Below are 16,297 nucleotides of genomic sequence, written 5' to 3'. Positions count from 1 at the left end.
ACATATGGATACGGATATGCACTGATCAACAAGGTATTACATTTAGCAGACGCTCTTATCCAGAACAACTTAGTTTAAGGCATTCATCTTTAAAAAAAAAAATGTAGCTAGGTGGGACAACCACATATCACAATATGTACATTCCTTCTCAACAAAGTAGCTGTCAGTGCTAGTAGGAAAAGACAAGTGTGAGTGTACGATCATGAAAGGCACTTTTTTGGGGGGGGGGGGTTCCCAGACTATGAATATGATGTCCTAGCTTCTGGGGGAAGCTGGTTCTACCGTTGGGGTGTCTGGGGCAGAGAAGAGCTTTGACTGGGCTGTAAACGATGAGCAACGAGTTGTACGCCTTCACATGCTTTTAACGCGTTGAGAATGCCAATTGGCTAATGGCAAACTGTGTCAACCATAAAGTAAAAGTACAGCTATCACGCTCAAACAAATAATGGTCCTCCAAAACTATATTAAAAGATTCTTCATTAATAATATTTTGTTGCTGCTGTTAAGGGCATTTCTTCAGCAGAGGTTAGCATGTGGGAGAAGTAGGGGCTCAGGAAGATAGACTAGTAATTACCAGTTGGGAGGAACGTTCAAGTGTATTTTCCCCAGTGGTATGCTGCCATTTACTAGAGGTTTATGAAAAACAGCATCAGGCCTTACATGTGCTTAAGGTTGAGATTCATTACGATCGCGCGGTTGACGACAACGCACCTTTTAAAAGCCAATGTTCAGTAGACCCGTCGCTGCATGTCAGCTCAAATCGGAAATTACCTTAAAATGGCAGAAATACAGACAACGGTACTCTCAGTTACTGTGTCTTGAAAAGACATGACAAAGACTCATTTCATATAGTTTTATTCTGACATGTTTTTTCCCCACATATTGCTTTGGTTGAAAGACATTACGACCGATACAGAACAAATATGACACGTACAAATTAAGAGTAACTGGCCTTTTAAAGCACTTGTGCTCTTCTGAACAAATATCTAGCTCTGATTGGTCGTTTTACATTACAGTAAAACAGAAAGGAAGCAGCATTCCATTTAGTTGAGTTGCCCTTGAATGTCTAGGTGCTATAAAAGAAACAAGACGAGGGAGCGAAAGCACTGACCCAAGTTCACAGTATAAATACATCATGAGTAACACATCTCTGTACAAGCAGTGTCATCCACCATATAGAAACTAGTTATGTAACATGTTCTTGTGAACCACACGGTTGCAATTCAATTCAAGGTCTGTACGTGAATGGACGCAATATTCAAGAGATTCCTTTACACATTCATATATCATGCGTGTAGAATAATTTATAAAATAAAAATCATGAGATGTATAGTCAATATCATGTTTTTGGGCAAAAGTGGTACATTTTTTACAAACAATGTAACAGAATCAGGCTGTTTTATACTGCTAGGGACTGTGCCGCCTCAAATACAGTACAATGGTATTGTACTAAAAAATGTTTTTAATCAAAACAATTATAATTTTTTGCTCTGCACTTCGCTCATGACATTTCATGCAGTCATTTCAGCACACATGAGCAAATGTTTCAGTTAATTCTGAATCTTTCAGTAAAATGAGAAATAAGGTGTCACCTTTACAAGGTCTGAGACAAGACGGAGTTGAAATCCATGACTGTGTTTAACTTTAGGATTATCAAGAAGAACTAAGGCTGCTTTTACCCAGGCAGCCCAATTCTGATCTATTTTGCAGATCAGCTCTTTCACCAACAATTGGGCAAAAGATCAGAATTGGGCTGCCTGTGTAAATTTAGCCAAGAGTAATTTAAATCAGGAACCAGCTAATGCAGACCTCACACCCGACTCTGGAATATCCAGTGGCATTCTAACAGGGTAGATAAATTTTCCTTGAGAGAATATTCACTCGGACCTATGGGTGCATTCACACTGCTCGCCGTAAAAATCTACGCAAGGAAGTAATTTCATTGGTCCTAGCCGGCAGAATCATTGATTAGAACCAATGAAATGGCTTCCTTCCTGGATGAGTTCCACCCCTCAAGCTGTGTGAATGGACCCTTAGTTTGGAATCCCTGGCTAGGACTCTACTAATGAGTATTTTAATAGGAAAGCTGCATGTATCTATACAGTAGAGCATATGTACATACCTTCAGACCAGTGGAGGCTGCTGAGGGGAAAACGGCTCATAATAAATGGCCGGAAAGGAACAAAAGGAACGGTATCAATCGCCTGGAAACCATGTGTTTGATACTATTCTACAGATCCCACTCCAGTCATTACCACAAGCCCTTCAGACATACATAAACATACTCAGCTGTGCACACATATACATGTATAAGGGATGACTAGGTCAGCCATTTTTGTGCTTTTTCACTGCTAGTTTTTCCCCCCACGATTTACCAATTAGTTCTCAAAAAGACTAAACAATTATATAAAAAAGGGTGCTCTGTACAAAACCAGGGGTCAAAAAGGGACAAGTATTTACAAGCGCGGTTTACCATCTGAACATACATACATCTTGTAAAAATAGCCTTCGTGAAGCTGACATTGAGTGGTCAAGTCACATCAGCTTATTAGCTGGTGCATTGTGGGCCCACTTCCAACCCAATAAGGGTCACCAGAGCAGAAACACCATCTTCTCCCATTCACAAGCTTGAGGGCTGGGCCTGCTGTGGGCTCACAGTGAGCGAGGAGTGGGCAGGCTGGGGCTCGCAGTCTTTGACGGCGCCCTCATCGTCTCGCATGTACATGAGGAACAGAGTCACGGTGGCGAAGGTTGTGGCGTTGACGGGGAACGCCCGGAGCAGCGTGGAGGTGAGGCCGTGCGTGAACACCCGCCAGCCCTCCCGCTTCAGGCTCTGACGCACACAGTCAGCGATGCCATTGTACTTGTTGTGGCCGCCCACGCCGTCTGCCTGGAGCCGGGACTTTATGACGTCCACGGGGTAGGTGGAGATCCACGAGGCGATGCCCGACATGCCTCCGGCAAACAGCAACTTGAGGATCATGTAGGGGTCATCGGGTTCGCAGCCCAGAGAGCGCGTCAGTACGTCGTAGGTCAGGAAGTAGATCCCGAAACCTGGTGTCTCACGGACTAGCGTGGTCACCATACCCCGGTTGATACCGCGGAAGCCCTCCTTCCGGTAGATGCGCACCAGGCAGTCCAGAGAGTTCTTGTACAGCTTCTGCTTGGACTTCCTCTCGCCCAGCCCCTGCAGCTGCATGCGCGTCTTGGCCAGCTCCATGGGGCAGCAAATGACGCTCTGCAACGCGCCCGCCGACGCTCCGGCCAGGAACTGGTTGAGCGGCGTGTCGTGGCCCAGCCTGCGCATGGCGTTGCCCTGGACACCGAACACGATGGCATTGATAAAGGTCAGGCCCATCATGGGGGAGCCAATGCCTTTGTACAGACCCGTCATCTGTGGACACACGGCAGAGCGAGAGACAGAAAGAGCGAGAGACAGAAAGAGCGAGAGACAGAAAGAGCGAGAGACAGAAAGAGCGAGAGACAAAGAGCGAGAGCGACAGAAAGAGCGAGAGAGAGCGACAGAAAGAGCGAGAGACAAAGAGCGAGAGCGACAGAAAGAGCGAGAGAGAGCGACAGAAAGAGCGAGAGACAAAGAGCGAGAGCGACAGAAAGAGCGAGAGAGAGCGACAGAAAGAGCGAGAGAGCGAGAGAGCGAGACAGAAAGAGCGAGAGAGCGAGACAGAAAGAGCGAGAGAGCGAGACAGAAAGAGCGAGCGACAGAAAGAGCGAGCGACAGAAAGAGCGAGCGACAGAAAGAGCGAGCGACAGAAAGAGCGAGAGACAGAAAGAGCGAGAGAGAGCGAGACAGAAAGAGCGAGAGAGAGAGAGACAGAAAGAGCGAGAGAGCGAGAGACAGAAAGAGCGAGAGACAGAAAGAGCGAGAGAGCGAGACAGAGAGAGCGAGACAGAAAGAGCGAGCGACAGAAAGAGCGAGCGACAGAAAGAGCGAGCGACAGAAAGAGCGAGCGACAGAAAGAGCGAGAGAGAGCGAGACAGAAAGAGCGAGAGAGAGCGAGAGACAGAAAGAGCGAGAGAGCGAGAGACAGAAAGAGCGAGAGACAGAAAGAGCGAGAGAGCGAGAGACAGAAAGAGCGAGAGAGCGAGAGACAGAAAGAGCGAGAGAGCGAGAGACAGAAAGAGCGAGAGAGCGAGAGACAGAAAGAGCGAGAGAGCGAGAGACAGAAAGAGCGAGAGAGCGAGAGACAGAAAGAGCGAGAGAGCGAGAGACAGAAAGAGCGAGAGAGCGAGAGACAGAAAGAGCGAGAGAGCGAGAGACAGAAAGAGCGAGAGAGCGAGAGACAGAAAGAGCGAGAGAGAGCGAGAGACAGAAAGAGCGAGAGAGCGAGAGACAGAAAGAGCGAGAGAGCGAGAGACAGAAAGAGCGAGAGAGCGAGAGACAGAAAGAGCGAGAGACAGAAAGAGCGAGAGAGAGAGAGACAGAAAGAGCGAGAGAGAGAGAGACAGAAAGAGCGAGAGAGAGAGAGACAGAAAGAGCGAGAGAGAGCGAGACAGAAAGAGCGAGAGAGAGCGAGAGACAGAAAGAGCGAGAGAGCGAGAGACAGAAAGAGCGAGAGAGCGAGAGACAGAAAGAGCGAGAGAGCGAGAGACAGAAAGAGCGAGAGAGCGAGAGACAGAAAGAGCGAGAGAGCGAGAGACAGAAAGAGCGAGAGAGCGAGAGACAGAAAGAGCGAGAGAGCGAGAGACAGAAAGAGCGAGAGAGCGAGAGACAGAAAGAGCGAGAGAGCGAGAGACAGAAAGAGCGAGAGAGCGAGAGACAGAAAGAGCGAGAGAGCGAGAGACAGAAAGAGCGAGAGAGCGAGAGACAGAAAGAGCGAGAGAGCGAGAGACAGAAAGAGCGAGAGAGCGAGAGACAGAAAGAGCGAGAGAGAGAGAGACAGAAAGAGCGAGAGAGAGAGAGACAGAAAGAGCGAGAGAGAGAGAGACAGAAAGAGCGAGAGAGAGAGAGACAGAAAGAGCGAGAGAGAGAGAGACAGAAAGAGCGAGAGAGAGAGAGACAGAAAGAGCGAGAGAGAGAGACAGAAAGAGCGAGAGAGAGAGAGACAGAAAGAGCGAGAGAGAGAGAGACAGAAAGAGCGAGAGAGAGAGAGACAGAAAGAGCGAGAGAGAGAGACAGAAAGAGCGAGAGAGAGAGACAGAAAGAGCGAGAGAGAGAGACAGAAAGAGCGAGAGAGAGAGACAGAAAGAGCGAGAGAGAGAGACAGAAAGAGCGAGAGAGAGAGACAGAAAGAGCGAGAGAGAGAGACAGAAAGAGCGAGAGAGAGAGACAGAAAGAGCGAGAGACGTAATATGGTAATTTAAGTTGAATGAAGCTGAAGAACTTGGCACAAACACACATTTGTAGTAGTTTGCCACAGCCAAATCACACTTTCACCACAATAAATGTTGTGGGCAATACTATAATATCAATCATAAGGCAATACTATCATAAGGCAATACTATAAGGCTAAAATACTAAGCTGCTATTCTACTATAATACTGACAGCCTTACCCTAATACTTAACCGGCTCAAGTGACAAGGTGGTTCTCTTAATTTAGCCATGCAGCAGGCGTAACACCCCGATTGACCTTGGCTACTGATATCTTTCCCAACCTCCTCCCCCCCAGACTGGCCAATAGGCTCTCTACTAGACTGACCTCTGTGTTGAAGCCATAGAGATAGATAGAGGACTCATCTTTATATACAGTATGTGCCATTACAGCGTCTGTGACAGCATTGGGAGCGCCATTGAGGTTACAACCCATAGGAATTCCCACCCAGTTGACAACTTTAAAATGGTGGAAGCCCTCAATGGAGCTGCCCATGCTAAAACAGCCTTTTGGCCACTATCATTCTCTATGATTGAAACACAAGACTAGCAAGAGACCCTTCTGAGTAGAGCCCTGTTCTAACCAAATGGTACAACAGTAGTTGGCACTGCACAGAGCACATGGCAATGCCTCATGGCGCTGCAGTGGCAACCACCTCCAAAAACAAATCAATTTGAATGAAAGGATTTCACCACTGGTGACTACCCACACACCAGGGTTTCCGTTAGCTGGTAATTGCCGGATTTTGACCAAAATAAATTATATGAACAGAAGATTTTTAAATTTTTTTTATTTTTTTTTATTGCCGGCCAAATTGACCAGGATAAAAAAACAAAATACCATTGCGTAAATAACGCTCTTAATTAATTGATGAAAATATCAGTCAATGTCAACACATTTGACCGTCATGCTTATAGGTCTATTTTCATTAGTCGCCATTTATAACACGTGCACAACATACCTAGACTATTTTGAGCGGAATATCACTTGTCAGACAGCGCTAGAAATGCTGCAGCTTCTCAGCTCATTGCTGATGGGAGTGAAACATGCTTTTATAAAAAGGCCAACAATTCTAAACGCAATCGCATGTCAACAGTTTATGACTTGATTCCGTAACGGTAGTGGTCGTACTCACCGACTCTTGCCGTACGATAGACTGGAAGCAGTGATATGTTCCGCGGTACAGAGGTCTGTCCACACTCTGAACTTGGAGTCGTACCTGAAAATGGAAGCCTCAATGTTAGCGAAAAAGCACAGAAGGCAATACAGCCACATTTAATAACAATAAATACATCACACATAAAACACATAGGAAAAGAGAATATAAACAACAACAAAAAGGTTATTGTGTAATGTACTACAATATAATAGTTGATTTGGGTGACAAAACAGTAAAATATATATTTTTTATTTTTAAGTATTTTGTGCTACTGGAAGATAATTTTTTTTTCCTTCACAAAACAAAACACGGGGAGAAAAAGAAGACCTAGACCGTACTTACTAGCTAGGTCACACATCCGTGCAGAGGTTGTATATCCCTCATCTAAAACACAGTGACACTTATGCTGTTAAAGACAGCCCTCCCTGTTCAGGGATAAAACAAACAGTGTCCCTCTCTCCACATTTCTGTTCTCAAAATATTTTTTTAAATAAAAAAATTAAAGTTTGACTCAAATTGTCAAAATATCAAGTACAAATATCATGATACATGTGTTGTAACTTGTACGCTTAGAGATTATTACGAGTACACAGCAAAAATATTTCAAGATTCAGTGTCTGCAAATTACAGCTCTTAGAAGACATTTCAGTATAAACCTCGTAAATTGTATCATTAAAACAATTAAACCTGATTATTAGGCTCAAAATAGCCACTCATGCAAAACTGTATTGCCATGATTGGTATAACTTTACTAGAAATGTACTTTCAAAAATACCTTGCACACTGCCTTAAAATATATGTTTTACCGGCAGGTTGTAAGTAGAATCTTGTATACAGGGGGATCCATAGCATTCAAAAATGCAAACCCCTAAAATGTGAAACGGAAAAACAAACACAGAAGAACACCTGCAGATACACTGAGTGTACAAAACATCCTGACCAGGTGAATCCAGGTGAAAGCTATGATCCCTTGTTTAAAGGGGAGGAGACAGGTTAAAGAATAATTTTTAAGCCTTGAGATCATTGAGACATGGATTGTGTATGTGTGACATTCAGAGGGTGAATGCGCAAGACAAAATATTTAAGTGCCTTTGAACAGGGTATGGTAGTAGGTAGGTGCCAGGCGCACCGGTTTGTGTCAAGAGCTGCAACACTGCTGGGTTTTTCACACTCAACAGTTCTTTCAGTCGACATCTCACTATGGGACACGGCCCCTTTTGCGGGTCATTATTTGAAGCCTTATTCAATCACGCCTAACAGGCCAATCAGAGCTGTGTGTGTACGCCCCGAGTGTCTTATAACACACTGCACTGGTTTCCTCATTCTTAGCCTCGAGTCTATCTGGTTACTAGCCCGTTACACAGCTTTATTCAGTAAACTAGCTCTCAACTTAACAGTTCCTTTCAGTGTGGGTTACTACCCCAACACATAGCATTGAGTGGCTTGTTTTCTATTTTTCAGGAATGCTGCTTACTTCAGCTTCACCTTACCGAGTGAAGTTACCTCAGATAGCAGCACTTTTTTGTCATCGGCTAAATACTGTACACCTGTTGCCTGGCATTCACACAATTGGCGTCGTTAGCTAGCTGCACTGTTTTAGCATCCTGCTAATAGCAGGTTCCCACAAATTTTAGCTACTTCTACCCAGGGTCTCTAGCTCTGTCGGTTCCCACTTTCGGAGTTAGCTAGCTGAACTTTCGAGTATCTTGGCTAGTTAGTGGGCTAACGGCACCACTGATGTTTTAGCTAGCAATCTCTGGGCTAAAGCCCCATTCAGTTTGTTTGGCTAGCAAGAGCGGTTATGTTTCTTCAGTGTGTTACCCCACCATTGAAGCACCATCCCTTTTTCATTCCCCTGTGAAAGATAACCCAGCCGTTCGTTCTACCTCAAGTTACTTGGTTTACAGACCGAGTCGGCACTTTGTATCCCACGCGACAGCTCGGCTAGCTGGCTATCAACACTCAGGTAAAGAAAGCCAGCTAATTCACTACACTGAAAATATAAAGACGGCATTTATTTCTCACCACCCTGGTAAATAAAGCTGTCTGTTTCTGCTTACCTGGCTCAAGCGCACGTTACCCAGTGTCTCTCCCAACTTCCCATTGTAGGAGCAGCGCCTGGAGTGGCTAGCTAGCCCACCAGTAATTCCATTTGCTTTTGTCCGTCCTGCCGAAACGCAATGTCAACAGGTTTACCGGCAAAGTCGTCAGGGAAGGGGGAGAAAAAGCAGCAAAAGCCTATCAACGCTCACCCTGGCAACTGCAGGCATTACATGTCCGGGACAGATTCCCATACGCTCTGTACTACTTGCCTCGGCGTTGAATACGCTATGGAGGCTCCCATCAACCCCGCTAGTTGTGTGCATTGCACTCAGCTGGACTCCAGTGTCCTCCAGTGACGTAGAGTGAAGTACATGGAAAGTATTGCCCAGGCCTCATACCTGTGCGAGGACAACTCCGTTGACAACAGTCCCAGAGGAGGGAGAAGCTACTTAGGTATCCCCTCAGTCTGCGCTTCAGGCTGATTCAGAGTATCCCCACTTTTACCAGGGGTTGGACCTTAATGCCGACGAATCCGGATGTCTCTTGCCGCATTAGGCAGCACCCTTTGACCAGCTGATGGATTACACCACTGAATAATTTCTCCTCTGCTCAGTTTGTGCTACCCAGCCAGACTGAAGAGGTAGGGCAGGAGTCAAAAACTCACCTTTCTTCGAGGCAATCAGATGCACTTCCCTACCTGAATGGACAGATCGATCCTAACAGGCTGTTTGGACCAGCCATAATCGTAGATACAGGCCAGGTTAAATTCTAAGAAAAGGAGACTCAAGTGCTGGGCTCCCTGTTACCACAGAAACAAGCCCTGAATCCCCAGAAGATCACATTCACCCAGGTCTTCACGAGGAGTCCTCCCTCCCAGAACTGGAGGATCCCCAAGAAGTCTCAGCCTTCTCCGGCAGCACCGACCCTGGGACAGACAGTCCGCTCACCAGCAACGCGGTGCCTCAGGGCATCACTCCAAGCAATTAGCAGTGGAGACCCACTTGGCGCCATCCAGAGGGAAGGGGAAGAATTGGCACACCTAGTGCAAGGCGCGGGGGCTCGATGAGCTGGCAGAACTCCTCCGACCTTGACGACCATAGTGTCCTCTGGATTCCTGCTGCAAGTCACACAAGCTCGTTTACACATGGCATAGGTGTAGCACGCCCTCGTTGGGGCGGGTCACCACTAATCCCCAAGTTCAGTTCTCAAATAAAGAGTTCCCATCGCATCCAGGCCCACGGGCCGAGGGTGATGGCTCAGAATGTTTCCATGGAAACAATCAACCTCTCGAGGGCGTCCTTGTCCGGCCACCAGGCCTTGCAGGCCACCGCGTCCCCTCCACGGGACAGGTTGCCCACATGCAGAGTTACCCCAGTGTGGCGAATGTCACATGAGTCCCCTGTCCCCCAAAGGGGAGAAGCGGGATCCCTTGCTCCTCACAGAGAGCAGTGGCGCATGTGTTCAGTCGCCCCTTGGGTCTTACGCACTGTAGACGAGGGGTACAGACTACAATTCGCAGGCCCCCCCCAAACCAGTGGTTCACCACAGTAGAGGTCAGGAATGCTTATTTTCCACAGAGTTTATCCTGCACACAGGAGATGTAAGGTTCGCCTTCGAGGGCATAGCCTCCAAATAGCTCACCTTACCAGTCAGTCTGTCCCTTGCCCCACGGATATTTATGAAGTGTGTCGAAGCGACCCTAGCCCCTTTACGGGAGAGAGGCTTAAGAGTCCTGATGTACATCGACGACTGGTTGATCTGCGTGGACACTCTGGCTCAGGCAGCGGAACACAGCCCAGCTGTTGTCGCACCTGCTTGCCCTAGGCTTCAGGATAAAAGTCAGGCCAAAAGCTTGCTCTTACCAACCCAGCAGAAAATATTTTTGGGATTGTCTCGGTAGCCTGTCAAGCAGCCCTCACCATGGAGTGACATTTTCACCACTGCCTCTGTTTTGCACGGCAACATCAGCCACATACTAGATGCGTCTGCGGCTTCCTGGGCTCCATGATTGTAGTGGTTCTGCTTGGTCTCCTTAACTCAGCTATCCAGCGGTGGGTGACCTCACTCTGCTTGAACTAGTCTATTCACAGGTACGTGCTTCTCTCAGGAAAGTGTCTATCGGCACTTCAATCCCTCCTGACGCAGGGCTGCCCTACTGGGACAGTCTTCACACGCAAAGTAGTGACAAATAGATGCATCACTATAGGGATGGGAGGGGGAGCAGTCCACGAAGGGCGTACAGTAAACGGCGTATGGTCAGACTACGTTCTAGCTCTAAACTGTTATTAGCCCTCTGGCACTTTTGTCCATTCCTACAGGGCCAACATGTCCTTGTCAGGTCGGACGATAGGTCGATGGTGACATATACATCGGCCCCGTTTCTCGCCTTGGCCTAGCACGCTAGCGACCTTCACGCATGCTCGGTTCATCCTCGCTTCATCCTTCATGCACTCAGTTTGCACTGCCCCCCCTCGACTACTTCAAGGTTATGATACGTCACTTTCATTTCTAAAGGGCATTCCAATGACTTACAGTATTCAAGCCACTGACCTCTTCCACCCTCTGCAGTGCTCTTCTCCAGAGCAGCGGCGCCTTAACACATTGTGCCCGGTGCGCGCCCTGCACATCTACATGGACAGGACTAGGCCATTATGAAACTATGACCAACTGTTTGCTTTGCCAACCCTGCTCAGGGTAGAGCTTTGTCCGAACAACGCCTCTCCCATTGGAGGCTATCGCCAAGGTGTACAGTTGTTGGGGATTGCAGTCTCCCCTGGGTGTCCGAGAACATTCCACTAGAGGAATTGCCACAATGGGCACTGTTCAGAGGCATCTCCATCTTTGTGCGGTGGCTAGTTGGGCTTCCCCTTGGTGAGGTTCTATCGCCTGGATGTTAACTGCGCCCTCCCTGCGCACACAGTCCTTGGCGGTGGAGCAAAGTAGGATGGATCAGGCACATTACCATGTACCACAACAGGATTCTCAGGAAACGGGCTATTGGCAATCGGGGCATTTTGCAAGTGTTCCATAGTGAGATGTCGAACCGAGTTGACTGAAATAGAATATTTTGTTCTCTGACTTGTGTAAGAGGTAGTTCTTAGAATGAGGAAACCAGATCAGTGCAGGGTGTTATATAGACACACAGGGCATACACCCACAAAGCTCTGACTGGTGTGATTGAATAAGGCTTCAACCAATGACCCGCAAAGAAGGCGAGTCCCATAGTGAGAGGTCTCCCTCGTCTCCTTCAAAGAACTGGGGTTGCATAATCCAAAGTTTCCTGTGTGTATTAAGAATGGTCCACCACCCAAAGGACATCCTGACAACTGTGGGACGCATTGGACTCAACATGGGTCAGAATCCCTGTAGAACTTGACACCTTGTAGAGTCCATGACCCAATGAAGTGTATAACTCAACTGTTTATTTACAGAGCTTTCCAATGACCTACGCTGTCACAGCTCCAACATATCATGTGGCTTAGGTGTTAGTCAAAACTATATTTGGGTTATGCATATGATGAGAGTAGGGGTCAGCTGAGCTTGAGGCTATACACTCACACAAAAAAAAGGGAATATCTTGAAATCTCAACTATAACAGACAGAAACCTGGCATGCTTCTGGATAAGTTAATTGTTTGTTGTGTGCACATTGTGAGTCTGATACTGTTGCTCAGCAAGCTTCAACATGCACTGCCAACATGCCATGCCAACATGCCATGCAGAGACAACAAAACAGCTCTTTAGCTCTGGTCCTAACTAGAAGGAGATGTCTGTTCTGTTCCAAGAACAGATTGGGTTGCAGTAAGACACTGGGTTAAGAATGTTATGCGCTCTACTTTTTAAACAGCAGTGTGTAGATATGACTCTAGGTCAGAAAACGAGCCAAAATACCCACGTGTGTGTGGTCTGGAAAAAAGTGCAGTTTACCATTTGCAAGTAAAAGCTGAGAAATGCGGTTCCTGAAACGTTTTGATTGGGAGAGAGCATGAATATTTCATACTTTATCAAACACTTTAGGTCATCTCATCTATATCCAAACGTGCCCTTTCGAGGAGCCTTGATAAACCCCACGGTAGCTAAATAGGAATTTCATTTCAGTGGGATTTTTAAGAAAAAAATAACACGTGCCAGGCATTTGCCAACCAGAAAAAACATAAACCCACCTTTACAGTGTCAAAAGGATGCCCGACCAAGACACCGGCAGCACCTGGAAATGACAAAGATGAACAATTAATCAGCACTTTGCTTGTTGGAGAAGGTTGATATGTAATGTGGTCTAAAGCTATGTGAAACAATTACAAAACCTGACAACTTGGAGAAAGAGTGGTAACTAAGTACATGTATAGGTAGAGTAAACAGCATGGAGACACTGTTTAATACTCAGTCTTTGAGCCTAGACCTGATGCAAGTCACAACACGTTCAGTGGTGGTGGGTGCATGTTTGAATATCAAGTGCATTACACAAGAACAAACAGTCTTCTCTGGACTGCCCATCAGCTGTTCACTGTACTGTACACGTGTCCTTGACATTGTTAGCGAGAAGAAAACGCAATACTGTGTGACACCACCTGTACATCACAGGATAAACCCTACCTAGGGCCGTTTCAGGTTAGGGCCACTTGTATGTGTTCTGGCTTGGTGTTTGAGTGAGTGAAACAGTGGTGCATTCATGTGATTCTCATGAAACCAGTTTTAAAACATGAGTTACAAAACCCATGATGCATCTGCAAAAATCAATTGACATTCTGTGTGTGTTGTGTACAAACATAAGCATTTCACTGCACCTGCACAATTTCATACACAACCAATACAATTTTAGATTTTTAAGGACTAAGATGTTTAGTTTTGGGCAAAGTGCCATTTTTTTTAATATACATTTGCCTGAATTATTTTACATTTTCACCCCAAATTTACATTACTGAAATTCATCTAGACTCAATTCGCAGGTCATTTTACTTCAGAAAAACCTAACTTATTTGAATAAAACAAAATATGTTGCTGTAGTTTGTCCAGAAATATTTGTAAAAAATGAAGTGTTACTATAATATTTATGTACAAAGTGTCTGGACATGCATCTCATTTTGTTAACACTAAGTTCCTGTAAAAACTCCAGTTTTTAAATAAAATTGTATTCACCCATGATGCATCATCTAGGAGTAGTCGTCTTTAGATGAGCACAAGTTAATTTATTTGCTTTCAGAAGGAGGTTCTTATTCTCAAACTCTGCCTTTAGCCACTTGGCCTTCTCAACAAAACGGCTAAAAAGCTCAAATTAGGGTTCTGAGGAGTATTTCTGTCTGTAATAAAGCTCATTCTGATTGGCTGGGCCAGGCTCCCTAGTGAGTTGGCCAGGCTGCCAATTGGAGGGCATAGGCCCACCCATCGCTGCCCAGTCATGTGAAATCCATAGATTAGGGCCTAGGGAATTTATTTCAATCGATTGATTTCCTTAAATGAACTTGAACTCAGTAAAATCTTAGAAAATGTTGCATTTATATTTTTGTTCAGTATAAATATATTTTCCCAGTGTTATGTTTAACTCAGGCCTTTTCATTAGGGGAGCAATGTTTAAAAAAAATTGAACGTATTACTTTGTTGGACTGTTGCAGTAATAAGAATTGTGGAAATTGAAGTTGAATAAAATCTATTCAAAATGCATTAAATTGATCAGTACAGATCCCAATCTCAGTGATTCAAAAGGACATGAAAAATTACACCTGATAATTATGTCAAATGTCAGTTTTGTAGGAAAGACCCACGTGCTTCTACACCTGCACTGCTTGCTGTTAGGGGTTTTAGGCTGGGTTTCTGTACAGCACTTTGAGATATCAGCTGATGTACGAAGGGCTTAATAAATAAATGTGATTTGGCAGAAAGATGACCCTAAAGAACATTTGTCTGACCCCCACTTTCAAGACATTATTAGTAGCCGAGACATTATTGCAATAACGCCCAATCATAGACTTATTCATAAATAAACTTTCTGGCTAAGCTGACATTCATATTAATTGAGATGGGGTTAACTAAACCAATGATAAATATTGAAGTTTGAAGTTAGGAATTGACTTCCTGTGGATAAGAATTTTAACAATGTAGTAAAATCAAAGAAACTGTGGTAAAATGCTAGACGGGTCCTATTTCAAAACGCCCAATCGTTAAAACTACACCTGGTTTAGTTTAGGGGAGGGGTATTCTTTGTACCCTGACAAATCTAAAGAACGTACCAATTTCGCTCTTTATATTCATAATTTTGACCATGTGAAGTTGAATGTGTATGTCGCTAATGTAATTGGTGCTTGAGAGGGGACTGCGCCCATTTTTACCACTCACAGCACATGGTTTGGAATGAATGGAATTGTCTGGGTGGGAGCATAAAGTTTCACAAAAATATATTTTGTGATTCTAAGAAACCAAAACAGGTTTAGCCAGCTAAGCACATTTAATATAGGAATTTTCACAACAATGGGGGGCAAGAAAGTGTACTAGACAATGAACAGTACTCGGTAATTTTCCATCTATTAAACAACTAGCTTTGCTAGCCAAACTCATGAATTATTCATTCAAAGCGTTTCCAACCTGATGCATTTTGCAAGCCCTTTATATGACTCCGTGCTGCCACGTAGCAAGCATTGAAGCAATCTACAATCTATCCATTGGTGTGCTTTCTAACTAACTTTAGTTAACTTACCTCCTATGCATCCTGCTGCAAAGTCCAATGTAAAGTCCATTCCCTCAAGGAGTCTTTGAATTAGTCAAAAGTTAGCTATCAATGATGCTGTATTTCTCCGTAGCACACGGAGCTATCTAATTCAAAGTTCTGGCTTGGTGAAAAAGCTAGCTACAATCTTGTATTGCTTCAAAATAGACAGATAATTTAGATAACTATCAGTTTCGACCTGTAGTTTGATGGCTGCATCTGTAACGTTAAAGGATAGCTGAATTGCTAGCTACAGTAACGTTAACTAGCTAGCTCTCGTCTCCTCTTGAATAAAAGCGAGTTCGCAAAGGGCTGTTGATAACACTACCCACGTGAGCTCTTGAATAAGACAGATAGCTAAGTAGCTTAATGTGTATGATTTGATTACTGAATTGAGGCGCTCCCACAGTTCACTACCTAGCTACCCCCACCAGCTGTCTTCTTCGTTCCGCACGTTGTTTCTATTTCTGACTGTCTCCCGTGAAATTCAAAGCCCCTTTTAACCAAGCATTTAGCCCAATCAGATCACTGTGATGAAGACAACACCCCTACCGCCCCGCACGCTGATTGGCTCGAGTTGATTTTTCACGGGTTATGATCAAAAGCACTGACCACAGTACTTTCTGATCCAAACAACTGATTTATGATCAGCTATCCCCAACCTAGTCTAACCATTTACTCCTAGTACCCTATAGTACCCAAGTATCAAAACAGACCCCAAACCAGATGTTACGGGGGAAATATTGTAAAATATTAACCAAGACAAACGACATGCAAGATTGCAACATCTGTAGCGTTTTAGACATTCTGAAAAAACAATCTGGTAAAAAAAAAAAAACGAACTGTATGTTAACAGAAAAATATATGGTTATTGTTGCACTTTTATTTTTTTGAGCTGCAAAAATATATACATTGTAGCTAGTTTATATTTGCATATTCAGCTGTATTCTTGAAAGTGACCAAAGGTACTTACATTTCTTAGGTTTAATACTATAGTTTCTTTATACTTCTGTGAATATTTGTTGGTGTATTTTATCCATTGGGATGTTGAGGCATTGGGGCATTTCA

General features: G+C 44.9%; 1 protein-coding gene across 4 annotated transcripts; it reads right to left on the bottom strand.

Moving 5' to 3' along the window:
* Nucleotides 1-839: 839 nt before the first annotated feature.
* On the bottom strand, nt 840-15,688 carry LOC120060097 (mitochondrial basic amino acids transporter-like). Of its 4 annotated transcripts, XM_039009167.1 has the most exons (5): nt 12,696-12,713; nt 7,266-7,358; nt 6,833-6,874; nt 6,467-6,550; nt 840-3,394 (listed from the first exon to the last, which is right to left on the bottom strand). In XM_039009167.1, the coding sequence occupies exon 5, from the start codon at nt 3,392-3,394 to the stop codon at nt 2,621-2,623; it is 774 nt and encodes a 257-aa protein (XP_038865095.1). In that variant the 5' UTR covers nt 6,467-6,550; nt 6,833-6,874; nt 7,266-7,358; nt 12,696-12,713; the 3' UTR covers nt 840-2,620. The 4 variants fall into 4 exon arrangements, with proteins under 4 accessions (XP_038865095.1, XP_038865092.1, XP_038865093.1 ...); XM_039009164.1 differs by lacking the exons at nt 6,833-6,874; nt 7,266-7,358 and adding an exon at nt 15,221-15,688 and having other exon boundaries at nt 12,696-12,739; XM_039009165.1 differs by lacking the exons at nt 6,833-6,874; nt 7,266-7,358 and adding an exon at nt 13,669-13,785 and having other exon boundaries at nt 12,696-12,739.
* Between the last annotated feature and the right edge of the window lie 609 nt (nt 15,689-16,297).

Source organism: Salvelinus namaycush, chromosome 15 (assembly GCF_016432855.1).
Source record: "Salvelinus namaycush isolate Seneca chromosome 15, SaNama_1.0, whole genome shotgun sequence".
Taxonomy (NCBI): Eukaryota; Metazoa; Chordata; class Actinopteri; order Salmoniformes; family Salmonidae; genus Salvelinus; species Salvelinus namaycush.
This window is presented reverse-complemented; position numbering and strand designations above follow the sequence as displayed.

Coding starts and splice junctions, on each gene's coding strand:
- LOC120060097 (XM_039009164.1), bottom strand. CDS start 15,260: ATGGACTTTACATTGGACTTTGCAGCAGGATGCATAGGAG. Junction 6,551..12,695: donor ATCCTTTTGACACTGTAAAG/GTGGGTTTATGT, acceptor TTCCATTTTCAG/GTACGACTCCAAGTTCAGAG. Junction 3,395..6,466: donor CTATCGTACGGCAAGAGTCG/GTGAGTACGACC, acceptor GTGTGTCCACAG/ATGACGGGTCTGTACAAAGG.